Here is a 27307-nt window from a genome sequence, read left to right as displayed (position 1 = left end):
ACTCAATAAGAAGCTATCTAATTTACAAATTATGTAAATGCAAGATTTCTGAGAAATTTATGTTCAAAGTTTGGATTTGAGTTTCGAGTTCGGTTCGGACTTAAGTTCAGATGCAAATTCCAAATGTTGACCCACAAATCATACGAAATCTTAATCAAATTTTTTACAAAACTTCTCTTAAGAAATATGAGCCTATATAAAACTCCAAAATGATTTTAATAGTCTTGTATGCAATCATTTGTAAACAATTTAATTTATTCAAATTTAATAATTATTATAATTATTATTTTAAAATTTAATTTTTTATTTATTGTTTGTCATCAAATTTTATTTTAATTTTTAAACCAAATCAAAATCAATTTTTGCTCCCATCTTTTGTAATGCTATAATTGTATTAACTGCTTTTATCCACCGTTTTCTAATAACGAATTTCTTTAATTTTGCTTTTGTTGTTGATAGAGCTGTTGTCTGTTTTGGTGATTTCTTTAACCATGTATGCTCTAGACATTGTGCTGCTGTAAGACGTTTTCTAAAAAAAAAAATATTAAAAATGCATTAATTTAATTAAAAAAAAAAAAATATTATTATTATTCAGTTATTTACTTTCCATCCATTACTAATAAAGATTTTATAAAATCTTTTGCATCTTGTGATATATTATTAAAGGCTTCATCATCAAAATCATATTTTCCTACAGTAACTTTTGTCATTGATTCTAAATCTGTATCACCATAAAATGGAGAAATTCCAGATAATCTAAAATAATAAATAGTTATTTTTAAAGCTAAACAAATAAATTTTATATATAGTACAATAAATAACATATTGATCCTAAACTCCACATATCAGTATAAAAGGAAATTTCATCAAAATTAACTACTTCCGGTGCTGTAAATTCAGGTGTACCAAATAAAACTTTTAATTTTTTCGCTGGGTCAAAACGTCTTGCCATACCAAAATCAATTAATTTAATTCTATTACCAGTTTTTGTTAAACAAAGAATATTTTCTGGTTTTAAATCCAAATGTATTATACTCTGACTATGAATATAACCAACACCATCGCATATTTGTCGCATAAAAGCAACACATGCTTTCTCTGTTAAAACAAAATCTTCATCAATAACACGTTCGAATAATTCTCCACCTGAAATTCTTTTTAAATAAAAAAAAAAGTTTTTCTTTGTTATTACCGACTTATAAGTGTAAAAAGTGCAAAAAAATTGTGAATAATTCAATAAGCACAAAAATTTTTTATGAATTAAATAAATGTAAGCAAAAATATCATTAAAAAAATTAATAAAGCCAATTTAAACTAAAAATCCAAAATAAATTTCCAAAAATGGAGTTGAACTTTTTACTATAACCCTTTATGAGGTTGAGTTTTTCAAGACATCTTATAGGGACAAACTTACATGTAGATATAAATTGATTTTTGTGAATTTTGTCTGGACTCATTTATTGATGATTTACTGATATTGTTGGTCTTTTTTCAACATTTCATGTTTAATAATAATCTCAGTAAATGAAAATAAATGTTCAATAAGTTTGTGCCTTTGTTTCATATACATAACTTAATATTCATAACATCGTTAAGTACTATAGAGTTTCTAATGAATTTAAAAACAAAAATCTGCAATAAATCGATTCCGCAAATGAATTTTTTTTTATTTATATTAAAAAAAATACTTCTGGCACAATCTAAAATAAATTATTTAAAAATAAATAATAATTTATTGCCACATGTTTCATTTTCATGTTCGAGAACAATTTTCCAATTAAAAACAAAGTACATAATAAGAAAAGGAAAATAAATTATTAATAATCAGATTTGATTTGAAAGAATTTTTTACTCTTTCATTTTCTTAATATCCTTTGAGATTTAGAAGTTGTATACATATGTATGTATGAAACTATAAAGGTATATACTCCGACAATGTTCTCTAATCATTAAAATATAGTGCTGGCTATCATATATTTAGAATTTCTTACAATCATTACAATTCCATGTAAAGTATACCATATAATTATTACTGTAATACGCAAAAGGATATAAAGATAAAGCTAACAACAAGGATAAATAAATTTTGATTTAGTTATAATTTTAGAATACTATGAGGTGTATATGACTTATTTAATCAGTTTTTGAAATATCTTTGGAAGCTCTGATTCAATGATTTCTGAATTTGATTTTTGTTTATTTTTTTTAAATTTTGTTATCTCAAATCTCTATTATGCCGCAATATGACCGATATAGCTTCTTTATCTCGATATCATTTTGTTAATATAAAAGCTCTCCAACTAAATTTTATTATTTATTTATTTATTTATTAAAAGGATTTCATGGGCCTTTATATCACTTTTGAATTTTATCAGGCCCTGTTAATTAATACTAAATTTTATTGATTTTCTAGTTGAGTCACTCTATTACATTCAATAATTTTGCTTCCTTAAAACAAAGTGTCAAATCCACAGTATTTTAGTGTAAATTCATTTTAATATTTGAGCAGTTATTTCAACCTGTATATAATAGTTTATTATAGTTTATCTAATTTCAGATAACGATTTGGAATAATATGCATATTTGTTTTTCAATATATTTAATTAATTGAAACGCACGGAAGACATATTTGGATGAATAAGATCGAGAAATACTCGACTTAGTCGATTAAGTACAAATCTAGTCTTTTTGTTAAAATAAATCAAAATTCATATAACAGTTTTTAACCAATATTTTACACATTGTTTTAAAACAAAAACAACACGAATAATTCTCATAAAATACTTAAAACACTTAACAAAATAAATATTTTCTGTTTTTTATTATAAAAGACCGGAAATACAAAAATACATATACAAGCGATTATAAAGAAATTCCATTAAATACTGTTATAATGAAGCAAACATTTAAAATAATGTTACTTGGCTTAAATGTTTTTTACATTCCATAATGTAATACGTGAATAAACAGAAATTAATAGATAGTTCTAGCTCATGCTAATGTAATTTTCATAATGTCTAATTACCAAAATTTACATAATACACTTACATATAAATGTAGGGTCCTATATATATATATATATACAAATGGTTATACTTACAATTCTAACATCACACAAATTGTTTTGCCATTATCAAACGCATCATATAATTGAATTATTCTGGGATGATGCAAACAGGACATAATATCAATTTCATTTTCCATATTGCGCCTTTCCTCTTTATTTTTAACATGAACATATTTGGCTGCGAATTCATGACCTGATGATTTTTCACGACATAAATATACTGTACCATATGATCCTCTAAGTGGAACATCATTAAAAAGAATTAATGGTAATAAAGTAAAAGGAATTAAGGTATTTATATTTTATATATATTTAATAGAACATAACAAAAAAAAACAATTTTGTTATTGTCCTTTTTTTGGTAATAAGTAAGTATATGTATGGGTTTAATAAAAATTATACCTTCCCAGCTCTTCGTCTTTTATTATATCATAGTCAGTTTTTGGGTCAACATTATGTTTCACCTTAACATCTCTATATGGAATTAAAATATCATCTAAAACGGGGAGAAAAAAAATAAAAAATATTAATGATGAAAAATAAATTTTCTATATATTATAGACTGAAAAAGGATAAATAAAATTGCTGTTATGTAATAAAAATTTGAGGGTAACGTGGTTGTTCTATATATATATATATATATATATATATTATTTATAAAAATTATATGTTTATATTTGTACATATACATGTACATATTATGGGCATATTTGCGAATTACCATGAAAATTAAAAACAGCTTTTAATTCAAATATACAACAGAAACCTGCCCGAATATTATGCAATCACATAGACTGAGAGCAGTCCCAAACTATATCGTATTTTATATTTAAGTGAAATATCTTGAAATTATTTTTCACAAAATTAAAATTCACCAATAAGTTATTAAACAAATAAATTTTTTAAAATAAAAAATACTCAATAAAATTTTCTCTTTTAATTTAGTGTAATATCGAGAATCATCAGATCACATTATCGTTTCGACCATTTCTTTCACATACCCAAATATGGCGGTTAATTGGAACATACTTTATGGTTCTGCAATGATTAACTGTTTTTAACAGAGTTTTTTTCTTTTAGGTGGAAGGTCATTAAATGCTCATTTTTGCTCATTAGGGTGCAAATATAGTCACAGAAACAAGAACAAAGGCCGAATTCGTTAGAACTTCTTCAATATGTTAATTGACTATGGCCATGATCAAGATGAGACTAGAAGGCTGACTAGTGTTCAAATACAGCAAACACTGTTTGAATACGGTATAGTGCCTGTACATTGTGCACTGTTGAGTACAGTATGGATAAGAAAAGGACTATAACGAACTTTCTTTCCAAATCCCTGTGAACAAACATCTTCATCCTATGGGAAAGTCGTGGACCTAGCTTCGCAGATTCTATGGTGCATAGGATGAGGCAGTGCTTTACATTTCATGAACATACTAGCTAGGAAGAGGCACATAGGTTAGAATCATCTGGACGCTTGGGATGTTGTGACCAACTCATTGCGCAACATGTCCAAGTTGCTTATTACAGTACGTCAAACTGGCAATATCAAACCCGGGAATAAATCTATAATTTAAAATTAACGGCAAACTTAAACACGATTCATAATCTGAGTGAGCTTCAGATATTCATTCTTAAATGGCGAACCTGTTTGTATCTTTATTTCAGTTATATAAGATGATTAGATACACTATTGATTCTCCTACTTTCATTTAATTTATATAAAAATATGAATTTTACACTTTTTTTAGCGGATTTTATATACATAAAAATTCTACAAATATCCTCGCACTATTTTGCTGTAATAAGATCCTGAGACGTCAAGAATAAAGCTGTTTTAGTGGCTATCGACGATATTAGTGAATAATAAATCACCCACATACATATATACAAATGTATCTACATATACATTCATTAAATATTGAATTCTATATAAACTGTTTAGAAAAAGCAAAAAAAAAAATAACATCAAACACAAGAAAAACATCAAAGATATTTCAAGATAAAGGTCATAATATTATTTTCCAAATATTAATTATGACTATAAAAAAAAAATAACATATTTTGGACTACTTTATAGCTTCTTTTTAATTATTATTTTGTTTATTTTATTATAATATAAATTTAATAGTTAAATGAATGGTTTGCCAATGAATATTATATACAGTATGTTAAGGAAGTCAAAATATTCATTTCAGAAACTTTTTAATGTTCTTATACAATAAAGTTTTATTCCGCATTCTTCTTTAAATATATTATGTATGTTTATATTTATACAATTTGTGGCTATAAATCTTTACAGAAAATTTTGTTTTTGTTGAAAAATACATAATCACCATAAACAAATAAACAATTATATACATATATATTATGCCGCCAATCCTTTTTATGTAATATCCGTTGTAAATTTTATTATAGTCTTTTTATAAATTGTTCTATAAAAATTTTATTGTCAGTCTGTTACATTTGGGAAAATACATATATATTTTAATATTGATGCTATAAAAGTATGTATTTTATCATTACAAATTGTAATTTTATTAATCATTATTTTAATCTAACACAGAACTATTAGATTTAAGATTTAATCAACTTATTCCTCACAAATAATCTAGTAGTTATTATTATATCACTTAAATTCAAAATAAGTAAATAACATGAAACATCCAAGCTAGGGTTAATTAAAGTATGTAAGAGAAAATTTAAAATAAGCTAATGAAGTAGTTAATTGTATATGAACTACGTTACAATTCGTGAATATACTCACTCACACTGCCTCCCGATGGTCTATCTATCTGAATAAGATGGGCAAAGGGAATTCCTCTTCTTAGAAGAGGCCGAAACGATAGAGCACTTATTATGTGAATGTGAGTCTCGCTTTCGATTGAGATACATTAGGAAGGGCCTTGTGACCATAATAGAAGTCTCGCGGCTTAGGGTAGCTGCAATACTGCAATTTGTTAGAGAATTTGTTAGAGGATCATGAAAGATCTTATGTGTCGACATGAAAAGGACCGAAAAACCTCGGTCCCCTACAGGGAAAAACGTGAACTGCTTTATAACTTGAAAGGGATATTTAATTATTTATTAATTGGATTGATCAAAATAAAAAATTAACTACTATAGTTTTATTAATGTAGTTAGTAATCTAATTCCTCCTTAACATTGTACCACCTTATAATTGAACATATTGTATTAGCTACATACATACAATTTTAAATAATTTTATTTAAAAGATACGGCCATCTAACTATAAAGATAATTCAAATATTTAATATTTAATTTTATCATACTTTATAGCGCATAAAGTCCTATAATGATTTTCATCAAAGTACTCAAAATTTCATAATGAAACAAAATCAAATGTCCGCACTTATGCATTGGCATAAAAGTCCACCATCTCATAATATATGTAAGTACATATACAACACATAACATGTGTAAAACATAAAAGACTTAGTATGTACTTAAAAGGATTTGAAAAAAGTAAAAAAATAAAAATTTATTTTTAAATGTATGAAGAACGGAATACACATAAAACACCATTATATATGAACATACACAGGAACTAAATGAATTTTCTATGAACACATTTCAATAATGTTCATCACTTAACTTTAGATTTCCTTATAAATTCTTACTAATAGAATTATACAAACGAAACATTTTTATTTAATGAAATAAAAAAAAAAGGAATTAATGTCTCCTTTTGGGTTTTGGGTTGGTTTTTTAATACAGATTTGAAAATATTATAAAAATTGAAATTAAAATGCAAAAGTAAATAAAATTTTAATCAAAATGTTACGTAAAATAATTAGAATTATATTAATGTTATTATTTCAGAATATAGTATGTATTTAAAATTAAAAGACGATTTTAATTAACCTTGCCCTTTTATGATTTACATAAATGCAGTGAACATATTTTGGAAATAAATAAGGACAATTTGTTATTAGCTTCAAGTACAATTTATTATTTTTAAGACAAGAAAATAGTATTATCGTGTAAAATACGTATGTATGTACAAAGCCAAAAATCATATGAAAATTCCGCATTAAAATTTGAAATAATTAAGAAAATAATTAACGCCCCCTTACTCGCTACCAAAAATTTAAGAAAATTTTCGCAATATAAGAACTTATTTCAATATTATTTGATTTGAGTCTTATTTGAAAGAAGTGAATTACAAATACATCCATAAGTAGCTTCTTTTTTGAAGATATTAAATTTTGATTAACATCGAAAATCGGGCTCACAATTCACAATCAAAAATTTCCTTCAAAATTGCCATTGATTAAAAAAAAATCCTAAAAAATCATTCTAATATATAAAAGCATATTTAGAATAACATTTTATTCTAAGAAACATATTTTACTTGGACAGAATTTCCTTATATAAAATTTTGTAGTTAAACACTTTTATTCGAGAATAGTGCATGTAATTTACTATAATCTGAACAATGTACATATATAAACTAAAATTATATATAATTTTTTCTCTCCCCTATTCTCTTAAAATTTCGTATTTCATCTTGCTCTAAATTCACAAAATTTTTCTAAAAAGAAAATAAATAAAAAAAAAAACATACATAATTACATTATACAACATTTCAATGAAACATTTCCGTAAATAATTAAAGGCGCTTACAAATTCTTACAAAAATAAAATGCATATACTGGCAACAACATACAATTATATTTTTTAAAACTATTTATAATATTATATAGATATTAATGTATATGTATAGGTATATATGAACACCACCATGAAAGTGTATATTGATTCCAAATTTCTTTACAACAATTCATTTTTAAATTTTTATGAATGAATCTCACTCACTTAAGCTATACTATAATATATGAATAGGTATTTCCATTTGTATAACATTCTATAAACATGTAATACCATATACACTTGTATGTATGCATGTATATTAATGTGTATATTAGCAAATGTATATTCATTTATTTTCCTTTTTGTATATATAGTTATAATACAAATTTTCTATTTGCCAAATACAGAAAACACCTGTTGAATTTATTTTCTGAGGAAACCATATTTCAATATATATCTGTTTATAAGTATATTTATGCGTTATATATTACTGTATTTGCATATACATACATGTATATCTTTCATGTTAAATGTTATATTTTTACATTTTGCTTAACGATTTTATTACCACAAAAATTTGTTTACAAGAAAAATTAATTAAAAGAAAAATAGATAATATACATACACATAAAAATAGATAATATATATACATAAGTACATATATACATATATATGTATGTATGTACTTATGCATATATGTATTTATATTAAAATTTTAATTTTAATTTTGCTTAAAAGCAGAAAAATTTATAAATACAAAAATGCTATAAGAATTCAAAAAATTACATTTTAATTATTAATACAGTTTTCTTTTTTTCTCTAAAATAATTATCATTAATTACTGGATTATTTTTAGCAGATTTCAAAATAAAGAAAAAAATTCTGAAAAATATTTTAATTGATTTCCTTCTGTCCGTTGTACTGCTCAACATTTTATAAGGCAAAGATCATTCCAAATAATGAAAAATTTCATGAACATTTCAAATAACGTAAATTTTATGGACATTCCAAATATACATATGTAAATATAAAAATTCACTTTTTAGAACGAAATTTTTTATTGCGTCGTTTACGCTTCACAATTTTTAAAACAGCTATATTCAAAATACTAAAAATGTAACTACTCTTATGTTTTATTAAAAACTTATTAATTGTCGGCCTAACTAAAACTTTATGTAGCAGTATGAATTTTTACAAAATTATTCATTTTAAATTGTTTCTGAATATATGCAGTTATCTGTCTAATGTTTTGTATTACATATTATTTTTCGATCTAAAATTTTTAAAGGAAATATGCTATTCCAGAAATTATTTAGATCTGTTGAATACATATATCGTATTTTTTATGTATGTACATGATTTCCTTTTTCTATCATTGATTATTCTTAATCGAAAGTAGCTAATTTATTTTTTAATTTTAAATATTTAAAAACAAATATGAAAAATAATTCCATGAAAATTGAATCTTTATAATGATTTGATGAACGAAATGATTCTACAATATGAATAAATAATTCCAATGTTGCCAAACAAATGCTAGTTAATGCACCAATGAACACCATCTTCCTACCATACTACCTTTACCACAAACACCTTATTTTATTATTTCCAACATATGTGTGTCAAAAATACCAGGAACACCGATACCCCTAAATATCTTCTTTAGATTGTGAATAAAATTTAAAGCGAATTTTAAATTAGGGACAAAATTTCAGACACGTAAATATTGCAGAACTAGTCCGATATCCCGGACTGCATTGTTTCTCAATGAAAAAACACTATTCCTCGTATTTGTAAGTTTCATAACTTCAAATACCGAATAAATAGTAATTTGACGCAAACTTAATGCAACGCACTCATTATCTGTCAACGGAATTTATATTTACAAAACTAATAATATATTAAAATGCACTTATGTATGTATGTAAAAAAAATTCAAAAACGATAATAAAAAACATAAAACTCTTTCTTAATTTTTTTTTCATTTCTTTTAGTTAATTAAAATTCAGTTTTTCTGTATATTCAAAATTTCAATGAAAACAAATTAATTGCGGCATTTTTAAAAATCATTTTATATTTTTATAAAATTTAATATTATTAATATCATAAAATAACTGTGAATATGTGTGCGTACTAATTTACATAAATGTATACAGTATACTTCTTATTTATATAGAAATAGAAATCTTTAGTATTCAATTTTAATTAAGTGTTTACTCGGACAATTTTTGTGTTACTTATGAAAAATAAAATTGAACAGAATCTGAATTTTTTTTATTAAAAATTAAAAATATTCGGTATACCTTCTATATATTTTCTGAAAATTATTTAAAAAATTTACTACCAGTTTATAAAATGAAGAGTTTTTCAAATTATCTAAATAGAATTTTCGAATTTGAGCCGCATTCGAAATAAAGCTTTTCAATTTTCTACTATAATTTTAAAAAAATACTTAAATTTTTCTTTGAGGTATTCTCGGCTTTTAATATTCTCATTTTTTATTCGGTAATATTTTTCACTACTTTACGATCTTTTAAAAGTTTTTTATAAAGAGAAAACACTGTTTCTACGAATTTAAAATTACACATACACATATTTATGCATACAGTATTAATTGTATATTATATAGCATCATGAGTGACAAATTAAACAGAAAAATGCCAAGGACGATAAATACTATATTAGCTACATATATATAAATGCTATATTAACATTCTGAATTTCCGAATATGTTGGGAGCATTGGGCGTAATTGAAAAAATGGAATATGTAAGCGAATTAGTTGAATAAGATTTCATAATGATTTAAATAAAATTTTGTATAATACAATTAATGTTTAGCATGTTCTATATAAAATTAATTAGAATTTTACAATACAAATATAGTAAATACCATATACGATATCTTATACGATATAATTATAATTATACAAAATTTAATTATAATTTAACTAAAATTATAAGAACGTTTTTTAACTATTTCTCTTAACATGTATTTTTATCATGGCATTTAGTTGCCAAGAAATTTTCAAATTCACAAAGTCAAGTACAAGTAAATTAGTATAGCTTTTTTTTGCTTCTCTGCAATTCCGTTATTTATTTTCCGAATTTTCAATGAATTAAATTAAATGTGACGCACTTTTTTCCCCCTTTTTATTACATATAAACCACAAACATATTATATGCCGAAAATTTTAAATTATCTTTTAATTAACTTTTTAAGATACCCATATTATTTTATATACAGTCGCTTTACATCAGAATTATCCTAAGTCATATTTTGAAAAATTTGCAGGACAATGATTTTATATGTGAAAATTATTTCTTCTACGGTTTAAAAAATTAGATAAAATGTATAATTAGTAAAACTTTTTAAATTTCATTTTTCAACTATTTTTATAAAATTAAAATATGCACATTTTTCTTTTACGAACTCAGCTTCAATGAACACTGAAATTGTAAATTTTGTAAAATGTAAATTTTGAGTTTATGTGTCTAGCTTTAATGGCAATAATAACGAAAAAATGTAAGTTTTTATTTCATAATTTGCAGTCATTAAACAAGTTAATTACATATTTGGTAAATTTTAAAAATAAAAAAAAAAGCTGACAAAATTTGACATTCTCGACAATTCCAATACTAAATGATTCAAGTTTACAGGGCTTCTATAAATGCATATTTTTTGCAAACTCATTGCCAAATTTTGTGCACATTTTAATTTAACAATAACGAGATTTATATTTTACAAAAAAGAGTCCTAAAATAATTTTTTATAAAAGAATTGTGAATTGGGAAAGTATTTAAAAAGGAAATTTTTTAAATATGTACAAATAAACTTCAAAAAACGGACAAAAAACGTAAATCGGCCTATGGTTTTAAAATCAACAGTAAATATAATATTAAAATCTAATGCGAGTAAAGAAACAGAATTTGGCTCAAAAGTTGACTTGGCATACTTTTGATTTACAGAAACGATATATTTATATCATTTATACAATATACATATATTATGTCGTATAATATACAAATTAATATTTCTAATGCCAAATGTTTGTTTTCCGCTTTATTTTTTCTTCTTAATAAAAAATAAAACAATAATTAAATTTAATTATACAAAAATTCTAATTATTTTATTTTAATGTAAAGAATCTCTCTTTTAAACTTGTTAAATAAATGAAATTTATTTTTTCAAGGCATTTGTTTTTTATGGGGTTATTTACATATGGGTAAATAATATTAAAAATTATTCTCTATACAATAAAATACACTCGAATACATATGTATATAATATATAAGGAAAACAAATAATATTTTAAGAGGATTTTTTTCAACATCTTGAATAAAAAATTTATGCATTATACTTATCCTATATAAAAGTAAAATAATTTCAGTTGTCTGATTTAACATCGATAAGGAAAAGCTTTATGAATTTATAAAAAAGACAAAATTTTCATCAACCTCATTACAATTCCGTGAAAATTTTAAATGGATTTTATCAGATTAAAAATACGTAAGCATATGTTTACAAAAAAAAAAAAAATATGTGAATTTTTTACGATTTGAATTTTGAAATAAAATGTAATAAAAGTTTCCAAATCCCTATGTAATATTTGCAAATTTATACCATTGCAACGAAATTTCTAATTAAAAATATTATTAATTCTATTGCATAAAATTATTATAAAATTTAATTCCAAAGCAATTTAATTTTACTCTTGTTTTAATAAATATTAACATCTTGTTTATAATTATTACAAAAATATCACCTATACTGAAATTTATTTCCCATTTTTATTATTTCTTCTCGCATTTATTGCCTTTTCAAACAAAAATCCATATTATTAATAAATACATGTTTTCTCCTAAATAAATACATATATAATATATATATATATAAAAAAATTCTTTTACAAAATATTCATCATTAAAATTTATTAGCTTAAAATAATTTACTTTAAAAAAAATATCATAAAAATTAAAAAATTATATTGGTCATAAATTAAATACCAAAAGACAAAATTTTATTTATAATAAATTTTCCAAAATAAATATAAATAACTATGTATATATACTATGTAAGTATATTACATTTAAGAACAATATTAACTATGTAACACCACTGGATTTAACATTTATATTATAAAATATTAATTACACACACTATAAATACCTATTTAAAATTAGTATTATTTTTAAATCTATTTATTTTATTGTTATATTTCGGGCATTCAAATTAATATTATTCAAGTTATTCATATAAAACTTACTAAATTTTTAAAAGTACGAGTTATCAATACATCCAAATATAATTATTTTATGAAAAATTGAATTATGCACTTAAGAAAAATATAAATTATATATTTACATTAAAATAGCATTTCCAATTGAATATTGAAAATATTGCTGGTAAAAATAATAATAAATGTCAAGAAATAATTGTCAATAAAAAAAAATTAATATAGATCAAATCGATTGAAGCTACTATACTGAGGAATTTCTGAACTGGCTGTTTTAAATAAACGCTCTTTTTTTTCTCATGTCGTCGAACTTCATTGGAATGCTAGGCGACCATGACTATATGGAAAAATTAAAAAATTCGTTTATGCAAGAATAAATATTTTGCTCCATTAATTAAATTACGTAGTATATAGTATAGCACGTACATATATTAAAGGTATATTAACCATAATATTAGTGTTCCTAATAAAACAAACAGAAATTTGTTTAAAAATAATTATTACATATCAAAATATGTATGAATATATACATAATATATACAACCATGGTATGTATTTATAATTTATAAACAGACTGTATGTATATAATTAATTATACAAAAATATATTTATGTTTAAATTAATTTTAACTAAAATTTCTTTGACTTTGACATTTTTAAAAAATTTTTCTTTTTTATAAAAATTATCGAAATTCAACTGATCATTCTTTCTTTAGCAGATTTTTATTGAAAATATGTACATAGACAGAGTCGGCTAAAAAACCTTGAAAATTTCACGATTTTTCAAATTGTTTTCATATTTTTATTATTATTCTTTTTTTTTTGTATGGAATATTATGAATGCCACAATTATTTTTAAAAAGAAAAAAAATTCCTATTAATATTTTTTTATGTTTTTTTCTTCTGGATTCAATTTCAATATATTTATTTTTTAAGTTGCTTTTATTTATGTATTTACATTATATTAATTTTGGCAATTATACGCGTTTTCAATATATTATCATCTATATATACATACATGTATAATTCATTATAATATATTTCCAGATTTGTTTTAAATTTAATTTTATTCCATACATAATACAAATATACAAAAAAGTTTTGATAAACTAACCATCCTCTATTGGATCGTCTTCGTCAACATATATCATTATTAATTTTGATATTTACTAATATAAAATTATAGCAAATTGAAGCGATTTTAAATTTGACTAGCTACTTAGTTTTTTAAAAATAAAATTAATTAAAAATCATAATGATTTTTTTAATTATCAATGATTATATTTTATTTATTTACACACAAGTATATTTTTTTAATTTTCTTTTTTGTTTTTTCCTCAAAATTAAATTAAAATTTAAAAATCCTATTGCTTCTTTTTAAATGCTAAATATTTTCTTTTGGCCGAACAAAAAAAAAAATCTGAAATTTCAATGCTTTTACTTGTAAAGTAAACCGTTTGAAATTAAAATTACTACTAGAATAGAAAAATAAATGAGATTATGCCGAACTTTATTCCAATCATAAAAATGTTTGACTACAGCGAATTCGCTAAAAGCAATTTTTTCGTTTTTTTTAAATTAACTGCGCATAATCTTAAAATAGTATACCACACGTCTGTTTGCGCACTGATGTTAAAAAAAATAAAAATATTTATAAATTAATTTTATCTACTTAATGGAAAAACAAAACAATCATAATAAACTGCAAAATATTTTCCAATATATAAATATAAAAAATGTATCTTTTAGAGAGTTGTACAATTATTACGATTATCGAGTTAAGTCCTGCATTAAAATTTATAGTCATCGATAAAAAATTATCAACATAAACCCAATTTCAAGAGAATTTGTTTTCTTTTTATTTTTTAAAAGAGGAAATAATTTTACTTAAAAGTTTACCCTATGCTAATCATCCATATTCTATTAATCGCATCACTTGACTTGAATTCACTTTTAAACACTCTCAATTCTAGATGTACATTAATCCTGACAGAATTTTATTTTATACCTCAATCTTGTAATGCAAGAATTAAGTTGATTTTTTATTTGAATCTATTTTTCCTTTCGTTGAATCAAATAAATTCATAATTTTATGTTTAAGAATTCATAATTATCTAGAATAATTTTAAGATTTTGTAATATAATTTTATTTAAACAAACACAATATTTTCATTTTTATAAATTAGATTTTATTGTTATTATTTATAATTATATTTATGTATATGTAAACAATACGTTAATCACAATCTCAATTTAATGCTACCATTTTTCATCTACAGTATACTTTTTAAATGAAACCATTTCTTCTAATTAACATGACATTCGTAATCAAATAAAAAAAAAATTAAAAGGATCTTAATCCATAATTTTCAAAAATAATAGCTTATCATTAATGAATTAATTCGTAGTGTTAATATTTAATTGTAGATTAAAAATGAAAGTTAAAATGAAGGTACAATGAATTTCTTATTAAATTACCCAAAATTTCAGTCAATTTTGTTTGCATAGTTACGATTTTTTTTTTATAAACATGTACAGTGATAGCCTATAAATTAAAAATCATAATGAATTTTATAAATATATATATATATATATATATTATGTTATTATATATACATATCATAAATATTTATATATATATATATATATATATATATATATATACATGTATGTTTTAACATATCTAAATTATAATGTTTTACATATGTATATATTTAATATTCATACCTTGCACATATACTCAATTTGTAAATATGTATTACTATATATATGTTAAAATTATTTTCTAAATATTTTTATAGTTGCCTAAGAACTTCTTACTAAATATAATTAATTGAAACCTTAAACTTTTGTCAGGCATTATGAATCGCTTTTATTGTATCAAATATCTGTGAATTTAATATAGTATATACAGATTCCTACGAAAAAAAAAACATAAAACTAAAAGAAAATGGAAAAAAATTGATATAAACTCCTTTACAAAAAGTTTTTTCAAAAAACTTTAGCTAGAAAGGCCTAACTATAACATTTATTAAATTAATCATTTTAAAAATCTTTTGAAATTATCTTAGATATTAAATTCAAATATAAATTAAATATTTTTTCAAATTCAATATGATTCATTTCGAAAAAAGTGTTTAATTAATTTAATAATAATATTAATTTATTATTGTTAAAATAATATTAAATTAAAAAAATATTAATTAAAAATTCTATATAAAAAAACACGCAAGACATTTCAACACAATAATAGCGATTCCTATAAATTTTTATATCTTTTATTTAATACATTAATTTTTACGTGCATCATTACATCGAATTTTGTTTAAACATTGAAAATTTGAAAAAAAGAAACGTTAAAATTTATAAGATCAAAAATTTTTGTTACAATTCAGGTCCAAATATTTTACAAAATAGATAAAAATTTAACAATTTAATATCAATTTTATTACTTATCGACAATAAATCATTTATAAGAACAGACAAAAATTATGGTACCAAAATAATTAGTTTGGCCCAGTATATTTTAATCGTTTTTCATATTTTTGAGATAAATTAATTGAAATAATTGGCAAAGTGATAAATACATTTAAAAAACCTTTTTTAAATATAAAAATTTCTTTAGTATATTAGCAATACATATATATTTTTTATTAGTTTCTTTCAGAAAATTAAAAAGATAAAAATAATTGGAATTATGGTAATGCATAAATAAGTTACTGGGGACATTGAAAATCTTCAATATCTACACTATTACGTTTTATTATACATATATGAATATGTAAAACCTTGTCATACATTATATTATAATTTTACAAAACTAAATACTTAAAAACACAACTAAAAATTATTTTCCCGCTTAATTCTATGATATAAAAATTGTTCAGTTTATTACAACATAAGATTATAATATAATAATGATAAATAATGAGATATATAACTATTAATTTTTTTAAATACTAAAAATAGCTAAAATGTGAGTCATTTCAAATAAAACGAAATTTCAAAATAAAAACATATTTCTTAATCAAAGACACAAGGCACCACTGCTTATTTTCAAGATGAATACTTAGCTAATTTTAGCTAACTAAGCTAACAGCTTTATAGTTTATAACACATTAAAATATCAAATATTTACCGTTCAATTAAAATATGCCTAATACAATATTCTAATTAAAAAAGTATGAATTAAAGAGAAAAGTATTAAAACTGAAAAATACAAATGTTTTTAATATAAAAATTCTAATATGTATTTTAAACTTATTTAAATACAATATTTTTATATCAGCGAAATTTACGTTTTAATTTAGAAGAAAATTAGGCAATTATACATTGCAGTAAGTTATAAAAGTTGATCTTCCAAAAAAAAAATACAATTTCTTTCATCAGAAAATAATAAAAAGCAGTTTTTGAAAAATGTTCCCGTCCTGTTTTTCTACTAAGATAATTAGTGAACGATAATATATTAAAATGGCAAGTTAAGTATTTTCTTCTTTACTCAATTATGAAAGAAACATTTCATTTACAAAATATGCCCACAAGAAACGAATTTCAAAGCAAAAATGTATTATTTATAAATTGCAAAATTTAATTTTTTTTAATAAAAAATTGAATCAACATGAAAATTTTTCAAATGAAATATTCTAATTTAATCGATTTACGAATCGACTTCCATAATTGAGCCTATAGTTTAAATATTTGTTGATAATAAATTTAAAATCTAGTTTTAATTTTTTAAAAAGCAATTAAGTAATTGTTCTTATCAGTCTATTTATAATTGAAAAATTTTTCAAAAACATATAAGAATTTTTTAAAATAGAAAAATTCCTTAAATTAATGAAAATAGAATATTATTACATGGACCTTTTATTAACAAACGCGTGATATTTATATAAGTCACAGTTTAAATCACACAAATCTCAAATGTAGAAAAGTTCTATAAACAAAAAAATAAACAATTTAGCACCGACTGATCGCATTTTATACATTCGTTGTTCTTTTATAATTATTTTTACTTGCTTTGTTTTCCTAATACTTTTTTTAAATTTGTTAAATTAAAAATAAAAAAAAAACTACTTTAAAACTAATTGTCAAGAAACCTGTTCGTATTAAAAATAAAGTATTAAAAGTATGTAAATACTAATTAATATGTCATGTAATAACTGTGTATAATGAATCTGAAATTAAAATGATTAAAGTATGAATGAAACTTTCATAAACTGCAAACTGTGACCTCAAAAAAACATATTTCTATAAACATGGTATATTCCTCATCGACACATATTAATTTAATAAAATCCATTTTTTCACGAGTAAAACATTAAAATGTTATTACCACCTAGTTAAAAATATATTTTCACTTTTCTAAATATAAATATACTCTTAAGTAAATAATTGCTAAAAATTTATTCTTACATTTTCTTACATGAATAGATGATTTATTTACTAAAATATTTAAATTAAAAATTTTTATTTAAAATTTTCTTTTATCTTAATTCTTATTTTCTCTTGTTTTTTCAAAATTAAATATAAATTATAATTTTTTTAGTTTTCAACAAACTAAATTTTTATATAATTTAATGTCGCTTCTGCTGCCCGTAATCTGAAAGTTGCTTATGCGTAACATATCCAGCTAAAGTGGGATTATTAGGATTTGTAGTTGATGTTAAAAATACTTTTGGTTTCGCAACCAAATTAATTGAGCTTGGATTAACGTAATTGCTTGTGTCAATAGATGATGTTGGCATGGGATTTGTAATAATTGTTGGTTTATTTCCCAATGTTTCTAAAACTGTATAGCCATTTCCAACAGATGATGGAGGAGGATGCTGAAAAACAAAATATATTTTTAAAACTCAATTGTAAAGTTATCAATGGTATATTTCTATGGTTGCGCAATTTTCAATTTCTGATTTTGTTTAGTTATTCCATATTTCAAAAAACAATTTGAAATTTTTATACGCGATTTATTCGAAACTAAGGGTATTTTCAAGGAACACCATAATTGCTATATTCTTTCATATAAAAATGTATACACTATTTTCTATATTTATATTATTTTAAAAATTAATGATAAGCAACAAACCTTCTGCAAAACACTTTGTTGCACGTATCCATCACCCGCTGAAATATTTCCTGTATTATTCAAACCATTTTGCGGCTGCATTATAAAATTCATTTCTTTTCTTGATTGTAAATCACTTAAATTAGGTGATTCGGATCTTGAACTATGGTTAGATTGATTGCTCATATCACTCATTTCTTCTGAATTTTGACTTTGTGTTGAACTTTGTGCATCATCGTTATTACAAATTACATCATTACTACAATTAACATCGTAGCTTTTTTCAGATTCGCTACAGTTCAAATAACCTATCGAGCCATTATCAATACTACTAAGTAAATGTAAGTTTTCATTGACTTTCTCTATATTTTGTCTTTCAATTGATGGCTTCCCTTGGTTGTTTTTATTGTTTTCTAATTGATTCAAATCGTCTAGCCCAGGAGGTAATACAAAATCAATATTTTTCATTTTTTTAAATTTTTTGACGCCGAAAAAGGTTGACATTGACATAGCAAACACGAAAACTGATATAGCCAACACCAAAAACAAGGTTTGTGTTAATTCTTTTTTACCCAAATTGCATTCAAAACCATAAATCAATTCATCATTTCCAGCTAAAAATTTATATTCTCTAGTTCCACAATATTTATCATTAAATTTTGATTTGGTATTTCTTATATCTTCCTCACAAGTAAAATCGAATTCATCAAATTCACTTTGCAAATAAGAGAATGTAGAACTGAAATAAAAATAGAAATTTTTTAAGTACGCACATAATTGTAAGAATTGGAAAAGAAAATATTTAAAATATTAAATATAATATTTAATATTTTAATAACTTTATGATATGATTAGAAAGTTAACTAAAGCTTAGGAAAATTATACCTAACTTCGTGATCGTCTGGACTTGCTGTTTCATTAGACGTTGGATTACCGCATGGGAAGAATCCAATATGTTCAAAGCGTTCAAAATCAAATTCTTCTTTTGGAATGGCATTTACAGCAGCTCCTTTCACTTCTGCTTTAATTTCAAATGTTTTACAGACTGGTCTGAACGTGCATTTATTTTCAGTGACAAAAGAAACAACTTGAAAAGGTCTTTTATCACCCTGCTTTGAATTGATGGTTATTTTATAGAAACTTATTTTACTGGCTGCAGGATCCACAGGTGGGTCCCACATAATAATTTTTTTATCGCTGTTTTGCAAATCAGAACTTGCAGTTTTCAAGGAATCAGGTTGACCCATCCAAGTTTTGAATGTCAAATCATTGCTGCGACTCGATGGAGACACTGTAAAAGCAATCACATAAACTTTATAATTATGGAAAGATTTTAAGTGCTCAAGCCTATATGTAATAATCGAGCTATTATCTGGTATCTTAACTTTCTCTAATTTCTTGCTGTTTTCATTATAACTGAAATCAATGTGGTTTAATAAAGCTTGATAGAATGTATAACAATTATAAATTAACAGATCTTACAATATTTCATAATATCTTATATCTCCATTTTTATTTTCTGGAACTTCCCATTGTATTGTTGCATAATTGCTAGTTTTATTAACGAGAACCAAATTCCTCGGAATGGATGGAGCTTAAATGGCAAAATATATTAAAAATAATGGTCGAAATTGAGCTGATAAATTTGTACCTGCTTCCATTGTAGTAGCATAAATAGGTTTACTTAGTTTTGGTCCAGACTTTGTTTCCGAGAACATGTTAATGTTTATTTTATAGCTTTTGTATGGTTTTAAATTTCTCAACACATATTCACCAGGTGCCTTATTTTTGGTGATATTTATATATTGCTCTGGCTCCGTACAATTAGGCTCAATACCTTGCGTTAACCCATTCACGTTCTCTGTATAAGGACAATAAGTCAAATTATAGCCCTTCAAAATAGGTCTGTAAACACAGTCCAAATTCCATGAAATCGTAATAGTTTGTTTCTCTGCTTTAGATGATAACACCTGTACTTCGTCAAAATCGCCTGTTTTTCGTCCAGTACATGGTGCCCACACAATTCCAGAACTAAAATGCTCGTAATTCGCGGACACACCAAAATTTAAGTGATAATCAATATTAATTTTTGGTTTTGTAAAATTCTTTTGATTTTTATCTACACGCTCAAAATGAATTGAACCTTCATCTGAATTCTAAAATTTTATAATACTGAAAATTTATGCAAAAAAAAATTTATATCAAATTTACTTCACAATCTGTATGAGATTCTTGAGTTGATTTACACCAAAACACAGTATAATCTTGTAATTGATATTTATAATTTATCGGTTCATCCCATGTAAGCTCATAACTATTGTTATGGAATATCTTATTAAAGTATCTGGGCAAGTAGTAGTCTTTTGGATATTCATCCCGTCTTGGAATACGTATTACACTGTAATTATTGGATTCTCCTATTTCATTCACACTTTTAATTCGAAATTCATATTCATTAGAAGAATTGTAATGATAAGTTGCTGTGTTTAATGCCATTTTGAGTGCTTGCAGGTTCCTAATAATAAAAATTTTGAAAATTAAACAAAGTTGGAAAACAAAATATTGTTACGTACATTTTGATTCCATTAACAATAATACTTTTCACAATATATCTAGTATTTTTTCCATTTTGTTTGTATGATGCTAAAGTTTCCCAATATAAATTAACTTTACGATTAGAATTGTCAATGTAAAAGCTTCCCACATCAGTTTTTGGTGCGCTATCTGGAGTTCTAGAGCCTGTTTGAGATGTTATCTTGCAAGTATCACTCCAAGGAGTATCTTTGACCTTTGGCGATTTAACCCTTAACCGGACACGAATGTCATACCTTTTAAAACACAAAGAACATTTTAATAAAATTTATAGCTACTTAAAAAAAAAACTGTTACCATGTGTAAGCATATTCCAAATTTTCAAGTTTAATTGTATAATTGATCGTGTTCTTTGAGTCCGGTATTGTTACATTGTACAAAATAAAATCGTCATCATTTTTCTCCTTCTTATTTAACTCTGGAAGATATTTTATTTCGAATATTAAAGAATATCCTTTACAATTTTTGAAGAAAGGTGCCCGACTGTAAGTCCATGAAAACATTAAACTGTCAAACGTTGATTTAACTAATGTTAAATTAGGTGTTGCTGGCTTCACTACATTTTATTTAAACATAAAAAGATTACACTTCTAAAACAAAACTAAATATAAAAGCTTTACTTACTTTTGTCAACTTGATTAATATTAAACGACTGATTCAAAGATCCCAGAGAATTATTGATCTTCAATGTAAAGTTATAATTTTCATGTACTTGATAATATGCTATTCCAGTAATATTGCAAACATATTTATTACTAGAAGGATCTAAATTGAGTCCAATACAATCATGAACATACTGCTGCAGTATAAATAAATTATTTTCATCTTCTATCTTCAATATTTATTATTATTATTTTAGTTTTTTTTTTAATTTCATATTACCAAAATTCAATTAATTTTAAGATACAAACAAAGATAAAAATTCATCGTGCATCGTGCATTTAAGGTATATTTTTTTAAATTTGAATTTTTTAATAAAAAAAATATTATTTGGCAGGTTGATACATGCAATTAGTACGATTATTGTTGTAAAATTAGTTGATTAGTAAAAGAAAACAAAAGGAATGTATTTAATAATTATAAAAACAAAAATATGAATAAAATTAATGTTTTTTATAATTAATAATGCAAATAGTTGTAATGATGATATAACTTTTAAGTGACTAGTTGAAAGCAATTTATTAATAATAAAGTATTTAGTAGATTCACATGCAGCCATATTTTCTAATTCATTTTCTTATAATTTTAAGCCCAATTGGATTTTTTTTTTAATTTTTTTCAAATAAATACATATATGTTGTAAAATTTATTTTAAATATATTTAATTATTTCATTTTAGTTCACAAAACAATGAATAATATTGAATTAGCACAACTAACAATTTTAACATAAAAATATTAAAATTCTATTAATTGATAGTAGAACAAAATATTTGTAAATTTTAAATTACATATTATTTTCTCAGTTTAGTTATTACATATTTTATTTTTATATATAAACTGTAAGTATAATGTATTTAATACATTCTTATAGTTTATTTATGTTATTAACATATATGTATGATATTTCATAATTAACTTAATTAAAATTTAATAAATTAAATAAATTTGGTATTATAATTTTTAAAAACCCATGCAAACTATCAAACATAAAAAAAATATTAATTACAAATATAGCATTCAAATGTAATAAATTTAATTCCTTTAATAATAAATTTTAAATTTAATAAAATTTAACAATAAAAAGTAGAAAAGTGCAGTGTTTTATAGATTTGTGTATATGTATTTTATTAGTAAATATCAGAAGGTACAAATATATCACATAATTGACAATGAAAGCGTTTTTTCCATAATAATAATTAAAAAAATTATTGACAAAAAGTTTTATAAATAAATCAGAGAATTATTAGTATTTTTTCGATTCCTTTTCAACGGCGTCACAGAATTTTTAAAAATTCTTATTATTCTCATTGATATCTAATGCGATATGTTCAAAATGAATGGCTTTTAAGCCAATGTTTTCTTACTTAGAACCTCATTTACACATGAAATGTGAAGAATTAATTATCATTTATAAATATCAAAAACATGTTTAGTTTGTCTACTAATATCGATTTCAGATACTATTATCGAATAGATTTTTCATTTTTATAAAGATAAAATGTGTGTAATTGAGGTTTAAGTTAAATTTAAATTTTTTTTATCAAAAACATAGTGATTATCACTGTTAATATAGAAGGAAACCATTTAAAATAATTTTTGAAATTTCATACCGACTCAAAGAATATTAAAAGTTAACATTTAACAACATACAATATATAAAAGGAAAATTATATTAAAAAGTATTTAACTTAGAAGAAAGCCTTAACACTTTGTTTCAGTATTCTATTTATAACTTTAACAATTTGTACCTCCTTACCTCTTTGATTACAAAGTCACACTAATTTCATAAATATAATGATTTGAATCATATTTAATCGTCAAAAAATAGTGTATTCGTGTTTTGTGTGTTTATTTTTTTGTATTTAAATAGGAAAATATATTAACCAAAATATAATAAATTATAAAAGAGTAAAGAAATTTATAAAAATTATATAAAAAAACCACAACTGCGATTATTAATATTAAATTTTATTCAGATGTAGAAAATTATGTATTATTTATTAAAGTTGATTATTAAAATACATTTACTTTTTATAGCTTAATTTAATTTTTTCTTAGTTTTGATTTTTTCTTATTAAATTTTATATATACATATCATATGTACTTTCATAGTTTTAAAAACCAATTCATTTTACTTTTTTAAATTTTAAAATAACATTTTTTACATCTGAATAATAAAAGAAAGACTATTGAAACTACAGAGAACTACTTTAAAAAAATCGTTCAAAAATATTTTAATAAAAAACTTCTAAAATGTACTCAAAAAGTGAGTTGTTAAAAAAAAATAGCTTTCAACAAATCGTTTTTAACATTTTAAATAAAATGTGAAAATCAATGAAAAATTAAAGAATATAATAATTAAATTAATTAAAAATTTTACCTCATGTGACACACTATATTCTAATGAATAAGTTTCATACGCCGGATTTGTTGACTCCGAGAAGCTGCATGTTAAATATTCAAAATTATAACCAACACAATCAAAATCAGTTACATTTTGTGGAGGGGTACCTAAAAACAAAATTATAAATTTTGTGCTTCTATTAGAAACTTCAAAAAAATGGAAAAAAAACATAGTTCACTTTCTTTAAATAAAACTCAAAATTATACTAAAACATACCAACTCTAACATATGCATAATCAATTGCGTCATTATTACAATAACATTTAAATCTTTCATTCATCATTGGAGCATTGGGTATTCTTAGTTCAATTGCAGATAAATTTAAAGGCTAAAATTTAATTAAAAAATAAAAGTATTTTAATAAATAAAAGTATTTTAATAAATAATTATTAATAAACAATAAGTGTATATTTTGCGAAAATACCGTAATATATTCATCCGGAACTCTTGTGAGATTTTTATATTCAAAGGAAAAGCCTCTGTCTGACTCTAACATTTTGCCGCAATTAAAAGTCACATTCACACTACATATTAATACTAGTTCAGTACCAACCAGAATTTCACGATCATTTGGAAGAATTTCTTAAATGGAAGAAGTATTTAAATTGATGCAATAATTCTTAATGTAAAATGACTTACCTCCAACTCTGCCGTCACTGCTTGTTACCTCGTGATAAAATATTACAAATAAAATAAAAAAACTAAAAAAAAAACACGCATTTATACATTTATTCTTAGAAAACAATGAAATATTCTTAATAATATTTGGTATTTTTGAATATTAGGAAAACAAATGTATTAAAATTAATTAATTTTTATTAAAAATTATTATTCTTTATAAAAGTTATTACACACAACTTTACTAAAACAGTTTCTATTGTACATATTGTTATTGGAAACACATTAAAATATTTGTGAACCTTCCTTCTTGGTCATAAAAAATGTTTGTAGAAACCTACATATTACACTGCTTTTGAATAAGTAGACCTGAGATTTTTTAAGATAAAATATTTTTCTGTAAAATAAGCAAGACTTAAATATGAACCAGTGAAATGTTCATTACTACCTTAAAAGTAGAATGGTCAGTTTAAGAAAAAATCTCTGTAGTTATAGATAGTATCTGTAACTATAGAGGTTGCACTATAACTTCTAACTAAAGATAGTACCTACTATAACTTTTAAAACTCTGTAGTTATAGATAGGGTATGTGTTCATCTAGATTCTAGGTTGTAAATTATTAATGTCACTTTTCTTTTATAGAGTTATAAATCAATAGAATAATAATTTAATTGTAGGTAAATACTTATAGTTTGCTATGCAGATATTTCAATTTAAGATTTTACAAATTACCTTGATAAAAATTTTAATTTAAAATCCATTATTTATATAGCTAATTAATTCAGTTGTTCTTCCAAGTCAAGAATGCTGACAGCAAGAATGACAAGCATTAGAACCGTTCTAAATTAAACAAAAATATTTATACATTATAAATTTTTAAAATAATGCAATTTAAAATATAATTTATTATTACTATGTATTTATATATGATAATATAATTAGATATTAGATATGTAGATGCCATTTACAAATATCACAATATAATAATATATATATTTAGGGCGGAATTCTATTCTGTTTTTGAGTGTTCCTCACGTTATGTATGTTTAAAAATACTATATTGATATTAACTAAATTAAATGATTAAGTACTCGCATATTCATTACATATTGGAAACAGTTTATTTCTGTACATAGTATAAGACAAAAAAAATTAAAAAATAAATGTTTTGGTAAATTAAAAATCCCAAACTCTAATATTGCGCAATTAAATAGGTATGGGTAGGTTAATTTTATTAACTTTCATTATTAATTTATTTGATTTTTGGTACCTATTTATCTCGTGTAAATTTTTATTTTTATAATTTTACTTCTAAAATCAAATGCAAGTTGACGCTAAAGTAATGTTCTTAATTTTAAAATTCAAAAAAATTATATAGGTAGCTGGGTAAGATACCCTTCTGTTTACATACTTTTTCCTGAGCCTATACATACATATACATACGTACATGTGTACACATTTCTTCAACTTAAAATTTACAATATTGTTTATTAAAAATCAGTAAAAAGCATTTTTTTTTAATTCTTATCTTTTAATTATTTTTAACAAAAGCATATACGCATACATATTCGAGTTTCAAATAAACATATTGTATTATAATGAATTTTTGAGTTACATATTATTCCTAGAAGATGTTTTTCCTGGAAATATATGTACACATATATTTCGAAGAAATCATTTGTTCTGCGAAATTTTTTTTTACACTTACACTTAGCCACTTTATTGCTATTTATTAATTTTTAAAACTTATTCAAAATCATAGCTATTATAATATTTAATAAATATACACAAATAATTTACAAAAATGTAGTTATTATTTCAAATTTTTATTTTTTTAATAATATTAGCACTGCACACAAATCCTTAGTTTTTTTTTTACTTTGAAAATTTTAGTTCAATTTGAATCCACTTGAATTAAAAATGACACATTGCAAACTGTCAAAAATCTTTTATAACATCAAAATAAAGCCCACCCTAATAGCCGTTTCCACGAGTTTGATAATCCTAGCTAATCATAGTTTTGTAACAATAGCTATCACGAGCTGAATGAAA

General features: G+C 23.0%; 2 protein-coding genes across 4 annotated transcripts; both read right to left on the bottom strand.

Annotated features, from left to right (window-relative positions):
• Positions 1 to 235: 235 nt before the first annotated feature.
• Positions 236 to 14462, bottom strand: LOC129607945 (myosin light chain kinase, smooth muscle-like). Its single transcript, XM_055519214.1, has 6 exons — positions 14030 to 14462; positions 3470 to 3563; positions 3101 to 3304; positions 813 to 1154; positions 604 to 756; positions 236 to 529 (listed from the first exon to the last, which is right to left on the bottom strand). Exons 1-6 carry the CDS (start codon positions 14064 to 14066, stop codon positions 340 to 342), a joined length of 1020 nt encoding a protein of 339 aa, XP_055375189.1. The 5' UTR covers positions 14067 to 14462; the 3' UTR covers positions 236 to 339.
• Positions 14463 to 15218: 756 nt separating this feature from the next.
• On the bottom strand, positions 15219 to 27111 carry LOC129607992 (cytokine receptor). 3 transcript variants are annotated; one of them, XM_055519286.1, is made up of 15 exons: positions 26964 to 27111; positions 25988 to 26095; positions 25277 to 25338; positions 25062 to 25219; positions 24854 to 24965; positions 24614 to 24744; positions 22196 to 22403; positions 21869 to 22127; positions 21553 to 21807; positions 21191 to 21494; positions 20631 to 21135; positions 20462 to 20573; positions 19865 to 20395; positions 19001 to 19718; positions 15219 to 18743 (listed from the first exon to the last, which is right to left on the bottom strand). In XM_055519286.1, exons 2-15 carry the CDS (start codon positions 26014 to 26016, stop codon positions 18492 to 18494), a joined length of 3636 nt encoding a protein of 1211 aa, XP_055375261.1. In that variant the 5' UTR covers positions 26017 to 26095; positions 26964 to 27111; the 3' UTR covers positions 15219 to 18491. The 3 variants fall into 3 exon arrangements, with proteins under 3 accessions (XP_055375261.1, XP_055375263.1, XP_055375262.1); XM_055519288.1 differs by having other exon boundaries at positions 22196 to 22370; XM_055519287.1 differs by lacking the exon at positions 26964 to 27111 and adding an exon at positions 26871 to 26924.
• Between the last annotated feature and the right edge of the window lie 196 nt (positions 27112 to 27307).

The sequence above is a fragment of the Condylostylus longicornis genome, unplaced genomic scaffold (genome assembly GCF_029603195.1).
Source record: "Condylostylus longicornis isolate FDR11 unplaced genomic scaffold, ASM2960319v2 ptg000030l, whole genome shotgun sequence".
NCBI classification, from domain to species: Eukaryota; Metazoa; Arthropoda; class Insecta; order Diptera; family Dolichopodidae; genus Condylostylus; species Condylostylus longicornis.
Note: the sequence above shows the minus strand (reverse complement) of the source record. Positions and strands in the feature narration are given on the sequence as shown.